At 39.7% G+C, this 7,500-nt stretch overlaps 1 protein-coding gene across 1 annotated transcript in view; it reads right to left on the reverse strand.

Annotated features, from left to right (window-relative positions):
* Positions 1–7,500, reverse strand: part of LOC113829550 (tubulin alpha chain) — a 33,598-nt gene that overhangs the window by 6,235 nt on the left and 19,863 nt on the right. Inside the window, exons 2-4 of the mRNA XM_070118363.1 lie at positions 6,417–6,639; positions 5,116–5,288; positions 4,046–4,174 (exon numbers count right to left, since the gene is read on the reverse strand). Coding sequence (XP_069974464.1) covers positions 4,046–4,174; positions 5,116–5,288; positions 6,417–6,639 — 525 coding nt within the window. The remainder of the gene's footprint in view (positions 1–4,045; positions 4,175–5,115; positions 5,289–6,416; positions 6,640–7,500) is intronic.

Here is a 7,500-nt window from a genome sequence, read left to right on the forward strand (position 1 = left end):
GCGAGAATGGTCCAAATACATCTTTTGGATTAAAGATTAAAGATTAAAAGATTTATGTAGGAAGGTATGGGTGAGAATGGTCCAAATACATCTTTTGGGTTAAAGATTAAAGATTAAATGATTTATGTACAAAGGTATGGGTGAGAATGATCAAATACATCTCTTGTAATAAATATTAAAAGATTTATGTAGAAGGGTATGGCTGAGAATGGTCCAAATACATCTTTTGGACTAAAGATTGAAGATTAAAAGATTTATGTAGGAAGGTATGGGCGAGAATGGTCCAAATACATCTTTTGGGTTAAAGATTGAAGATTAAAGGATTTATGTAGAAAGGTATGGGTGAGAATGGTCCAAATACATCTTTTGGACTAAAGATTGAAGATTAAAAGATTTATGTAGGAAGGTATGGGCGAGAATGGTCCAAATACATCTTTTGGGTTAAAGATTGAAGATTAAAAGATTTATGTAGAAAGGTATGGGTGAGAATGGTCCAAATACATCTTTTGGACTAAAGATTGAAGATTAAAAGATTTATGTAGGAAGGTATGGGCGAGAATGGTCCAAATACATCTTTTGGGTTAAAGATTGAAGATTAAAAGATTTATGTAGAAAGGTATGGGTGAGAATGGTCCAAATACATCTTTTGGGTTAAAGATTGAAGATTAAAAGATTTATGTTGGAAGGTATGGGCGAGAATGGTCCAAATACATCTTTTGGACTAAAGATTGAAGATTAAAAGATTTATGTAGGAAGGTATGGGCGAGAATGGTCCAAATACATCTTTTGGGTTAAAGATTGAAGATTAAAAGATTTATGTAGAAAGGTATGGGTGAGAATGGTCCAAATACATCTTTTGGGTTAAAGATTGAAGATTAAAAGATTTATTTTGGAAGGTATGGGTGAGAATGGTCCAAATACATCTCTTGTATTAAAGATTAAAAGATTTATGTAGAAGGGTATGGCTGAGAATGGTCCAAATACATCTCTTGTATTAAACATTAATGATTAAGAGATTTATGTATAAAGGTATGAGTGAGAATGGTCAAATACATCTCTTGTATTAAAGATTGAAGATTAAAAGATTTATGTAGGAAGGTATAAATGAGAATGGTGAAAATACATGTCTTGTATTGTGAAGATATTCATTTTTTAATGGTTTAGAAACCTAATAGTTCTATCCAATCATCTTTTCTAATGGTTTCGAAAACTAAAACCAAATCCAAAAGATAATCTGTTTCATACCTTTTCTACATTTGTCAACATGAACGCGGTTCATTAAAGACTTAAGTTTTAATTCCATTTACTACAATGAATGTTCTTTGCTGTGAGATGCTGTCTGTTTTTTATTTTGCTTCTAGATCTCCCCGTTTTGTGCATTTCTTTTAATTCCATTTGTTACAATTTTTTTTTCTTTTTTTGCTGTGGCATGAATTTTGTTTTATTTTGCTATTAAATCTCCTCCTGTGTGCGTGGAATGGCCGGGGTGACCATCCACTGGCAGTGCGCGGGATCGAACGTGGGTCAGCAAGGTTGCTAGACGAAAACGTTAACTGTTGCGACTACACAACATTAGGAAGAGAAATGGTGGTATTTATGGGTGGGGGAGAACGGGTGGAGAAGGGAGATTATATGGGGAAAAAGAAATTGATTCCTAGAGGGAAAAATGGGGAAAAGAGACTGATTTCACGTGGGAAAATGGGGGAAAATTGATTCCAGATGAAAGTAATGGAAAAAATGGACAAAAAGACAAAAGACTGATTCCAGATAGAAAAAATGGGGAAGAGAGATTGATCCCAAGTGGAAATATATTTATATATATGTCCGTACACACACACACACACACACACACACACACACACACACACACACACACACACACACACACACACACACACACACACACACGCACACCCACGCACACACACAAAGATGTCAACCAAGCCAAGTCGCTCGACCCAGTTTACAAGAACTCGACCACTAGTAAATTAATTCCGCCAATCAATGACCAGATACTTTTTTGCACATTTGTCAACACCAATACATGTTTATCTTTTATATTATTTTTTATTATCTTTCTTTTAGTATTCTATCATCATTTTTTTTGCGTAAAATCACCTCATACTGGAATTAGAAACTTGAAGAGATTTAAGTTAGAAAAAAAGGGTTTGAATCATCCACTTCAAATGCTCGTGGTGATGTTACTAAGAATCATTTATAAGTGTGAATCTTTTTGTCAGGATTAAGAGGTTCACTTTAAAAAGGATTATTACACAAAGTAAAACTGGAATCCGAGAAATTATTTGCGCCAGGTCTCCCTTCGTCCCGTCAACATCTGACATGAACATATATAGGCCTATATGTAAATAATTAAATAAGTGTATATACATATATATATATATATATATATATATATATATATATATATATATATATATACTTATACATATATACATACGAATATATGTATACATAGACATATACATACACACACATAATAAATACATATATATATGCATATATCTGTCTACACACACACACACACACACACACACACACACACACACACACACACACACACACATATATATATATATATATATATATATATATATATATATATATATATATATGTATATATATACCTTTGCGGTATGGCGGTTCCTACGCTCCAAAGAGATCTATATCTCTGTAATCGATCTGGATGAATGAAGGAAGATGCTGACGTATAACATAACCTTCAACGACAAGTGCTCCATTGCTTATTTCTTAACTAGTCATATAGATACATTGTAAACACACACACACACACACACACACACACACACACACACACACACACACACACACACACGCACACGCACATGTAGTCACCGTCTTCCATCACATTTCTCTTCAGTTTTCCCTACACAAATCTGTTTCCTCTCAGGCTAAATATAAGATAATTAAATGTAAACCAAATCTCTCCAGTGTCTAAACTATTGTTATATACAAAACTCCAAGCCTACGATTTGATTAATAATTGATATCATTGCTTCAGAAAATAACTATTTGTATCGACCCGCGTGACCTTGCTTCCGGTAAAATGTTAGAATTCATGATATTTTCATATCCAGGGCAAGTATGATGGAGTTCCTTACACAATAATTATTATATTTTATTAGAATTGGCGAATGAATTATAAAACCACTGAAATGACATAAGAAATTCGAACTGTATAGGAAAACACCTTATGGAACCTTCACGAAATTCGAAACGAAGCATCAAATGAAACACACAAAGCTTCGAAGCAATAGTTTCGAAATTCCTTGTGTTCTCTTTTCGCGTCGTGGTAAAAAGAAAAGAAAAAGAAAATTCAGTGTCGATTGATCTTAACTATGTTGCCGATTTAGTGAAGAATAAGTAGTTCAAAAGCTGGTGTTGAGTGAGATATGACAGGAACGTGAAAGAGTGAGACATGAAGCCTGATTTTCATTATTTTGCATTTCCGATTGGGTACTTGTTGTATTAGTGTTTCAGGAAATAAGGAAAGTACTGTGGTTCTCAGGACAAGAAGAAGCTGACATTAGAATCTGGATGAAGTTAAGGTAATGTGGCAACTTCCTGTTCTCTTTGTCTTGTCTTTTGCTACGTTCCTCTCCTCATTTATCTGTTTTCTCTCTTTCACTGAGATTGACATTTACCGAATTCTTTTATCCTTTGTAGTTATGTATTATTTTTTTACATAGGAGAAATAGTCGAACAAAAAGTGTTTTTTTTAATAGAATATAGCACTCAAGGTTTAGGTTTTACATATGGTCATTACAATTCGATATTTCTTAACCTCCCCCCCGTGAGATCAATAGATTTAGCTTATCTAATAGAAAAAAAATATGCAGTACTTGTAGCTTATTATGTATTCAAATATACATACACATACACACACTAGCATTTCTAGTTTATTAAATATTAAAAATAGACTATACACCACCAACTATATCTTATTCTTAAAAAAAAATCTATTCACTCCCAATTCTAAATCATCCATTTTTGGGACATTGATTACCTGTGGCGCGGGGTAGATGGCGAACTCCAGTTTGGTTTTCTTGCCATAATCAATAGACAGGTGTTCCATAAGCAGGGATGTAAAACCCGAGCCTGTTCCACCGCCGAAGGAATGGAATACTAGAAAGCCCTGTGGGGGAGAGAGAGGAGAGGGAGAAGGGAGAGGGAGGAGGGAGGGAGAGAAGGGGGGGGGGGAGAAATAGAATGGAGAGGGGTGTGGGAAGGAGGGGTGAGGGAGAGATAGAGAGAGGGAAAGTGAGGTGGAGGGAGAGAGAGGAAGGAAGGAGGGGTGAGGGAAAGATAGAGAGAGGGAAAGTGAGGTGGAGGGAGAGAGAGCAGGGGGGAAGAAATAGAAGGGAGAGAGAGGAAGGAAGGAGGGGTGAGGGAGAGAGAAAGGGGAAGTGGGGTGGAGGGAGAGAGAAAGGGGAGGTGGGGTGGAGGGAGGGAGGGAGGGAGAGCAGGGGGAGAGAAATAGAAGGGAGAGGGTAGAGGAAGGGAGGAGGGAGGGAGGGGTGTGGAAGAGAGAAAGGGAGAGTGAGGTGGAGGGAGGGAAAGAGGGAGAGAGAGTGGGAGAGGAAGAGCGAGGAAAAAAGGAGGAAAAAAAGAAAAAGATAAAAACTATTAATACACAATAAATGTAGATACAATAAACTATTGTGATGGGGCAATAGGTCTACATGAAGCGGGGAATTTGAATCATTGTAAACATAACGGAAAGCATGGTCGCTTGAGATCTAAACATTCAGCACTTGGTTAAAATATCTTCATTATATAATCAGATAACTTTGACGTTTTTGTTGTTCTCCAAGATGAAATTCAAAGAAAAGACCTAAACTCATAAACATAAACGGAGTGTTTTTTTCCAACTAGCACGGAATTCCTACTTTCAGGCTAAATTTGGACTATTTTCCGGCTATTTTCAAGCAATTTTCAGGCTTTTTTCAAGGTATCAACCTATTTTCCACCTATTTTCAAGCAATTTATGGGCTTTCTTCAGGGTATTTTCAAACAATTTTCCGGCTATTTTCAAACAATTTTCAATCTATTTTACCCACACGCCCAACTACATACCTGCAGGCTATTAGCTTGGTCCGCCAGGCGTCGAATCTGGTCGAGTGTGACCCCGATCATCTCTTTGCCAATGGTGTAGTGACCTCGAGCAAAATTATTGGCTGCGTCCTCCTTGCCCGTGACCAGGAGCTGTGGGTTGTAGAGTCCCCTGTACATACCCGTTCTGATCTCGTCTGTTAATGAGATAAAAGGGAAAAAATGGGTGTTATAAACGGCGTGAGGATGTGTTCTTACTGTTAGGTTGGGTGACTGTTAGGGTGTTCCCGTTCTGAACTCGTCTGTTAATAAAGAAAGAAAATAAGTGAGTGTTATAAACGCGTGAGGTTGTGTTTGTAATGCTAGGTTGGGAGACTGTTAGAGTGTTGACTGAAGGTGAATGTAAGGAGGTAGGTTTTTAAAGTTTTCTGAAACTATTAGAAAACGTGTGTTTTGTAAAACTATTGAAGAGGGTGTTTATATGTATACATACATACATATATATGTATGTATGTGTGTATTTATATATGTTGAGACCTTAGAATGTAGGCTACAGATTATATTGGTTTTGGTTTTAGCTTTCGAAACCTTTAGAAAAGATAAATGGAAAGAACTATAAATTCCACTTTATAGCAAGACTTTTTAAGTAGGACTGTTTTATTGCAAGAGCCGAGAGTTGTTATGCAGTAGTGGTCTTGACAACCATTGGAAAGAGATATGGATCTTCCCAATATTACGGAATATCTGCTGAAATAAAAGCATACTAAGGATTAGGTTAGGAACTTCTGAAAACCGGTTTTGTGATTTCTAATAAAGCTATTAGTGTGACAAAGATAAACGCAAATAGAGAAGGATGAGAAGGATATGAGTATAACTATTAATATGGATGTGTAATTGTATACTGTTATTTAGAACTAGAACAGCGGTATTTCTTGCCCTTAATAGTCTTTGATTCTTGCTGATGTTGAATCCTACGCAATGGAGCGGTTTTATGTATAATTATGCATAATGGAATATTTCAAGCATAATCATGTGTTAGAGATACATTATGAAACGGTAGGTAAGTGTTAAAGAAACCGTAATGATGATTGATAGAGCTACCTCGTATGCCTAATCTTTTCGATATATTTAAGCATTCTTCCCCTCCCCCCCACCCCCACCCCCATTCAAGCAGACCATAAAACACGTAAAATATAGTATCTAGTTACAATAAGAAAACCCCAAGGAATTTTTTAAAGGAATCCCAGGAATTCTCTTCATAAAACTCCGTCTCCAGGAATGCAAGTGGCCTGCAAAGACCACCCGATATAGCGAACACCCCTTACCGATAACCGTTGGCTCGAGGTCGACGAAGACAGCGCGGGGGACATGCTGGCCGCTCTCCATCTCGCTGAAGAAGGTGTTGAAGGAGTCGGTTCCTCCCCCGATCGTCTTGTCAGAGGGCATGAGGCCGTCGGGGAAGATGCCATGTTCGAGGCAGTACAGTTCCCAGCAGGCGTTGCCGATCTGGACGCCGGCTTGGCCTACGTGGATGCTCACACACTCGCGCTGTCGGGGAAGTGGAGGAGAGTTAGAGGGGGAAGTGGGAGAGTGAGAGAGGGAAGTGGAGGAGAGTGAGAGAGGGAAGTGGAGGAGAGTGAGAGAGGGAAGGGGGAGAGTGGGAGTGTCGGGGAAGGGGGAGAGTTAGAGAGGGAAGGGGGAGAGTTAGAGAAGGAAGTGGAGGGGAGTGAGAGAAGGAAGGGGGAGAGTGAGAGTGTCGGGGAAGGGGGAGAGTTAGAGGGGGAAGTGGGGGAGAGTGAGAGAGGGAAGTGGAGGAGAGTGAGAGAGGGAAATGGAGGAGAGTGAGAGAGGGAAGTGGAGGAGAGTGAGAGAGGGAAGTGGAGGAGAGTGAGAGAGGGAAGTGGAGGAGAGTGAGAGAGGGAAGTGGAGGAGAGTGAGAGAAGGAAGTGGAGGAGAGTGAGAGAAGGAAGGGGGAGAGTGAGTGTCGGGGAAGGGGGAGTTAGAGAGGAATGTGGAGGAGAGTGAGAGAAGGAAGGGGGAGAGTGAGAGTGTCGGGGAAGGGGGAGAGTTAGAGGTGGAAGTGGAGGAGAGTGAGAGAGGGAAGGGGGAGAGTGGGAGTATCGGAGAAGGGGGAGAGTGGGAGTATCGGAGAAGGGGGAGAGTTAGAGAAGGAAGGGGGAAAGTGAGAGTGTCGGGGAAGTGGGAGAGTGAGAGAAGGAAGGGGGAGAGTGGGAGTGTCGGGGAAGGGGGAGAGTGAGAGAGGGAAGTGGAGGAGAGTGAGAGAAGGAAGGGGGAGAGTGAGAGTGTCGGGGAAGGGGGAGAGTTAGAGAGGGAAGTGGAGGAGAGTGAGAGAAGGAAGGGGGAGAGTGAGAGTGTCGGAAAAGGGGGAGAGTGAGAGAGGGAAGTGGA

This window comes from Penaeus vannamei, chromosome 42 (assembly GCF_042767895.1).
Source record: "Penaeus vannamei isolate JL-2024 chromosome 42, ASM4276789v1, whole genome shotgun sequence".
NCBI lineage: Eukaryota > Metazoa > Arthropoda > Malacostraca > Decapoda > Penaeidae > Penaeus > Penaeus vannamei.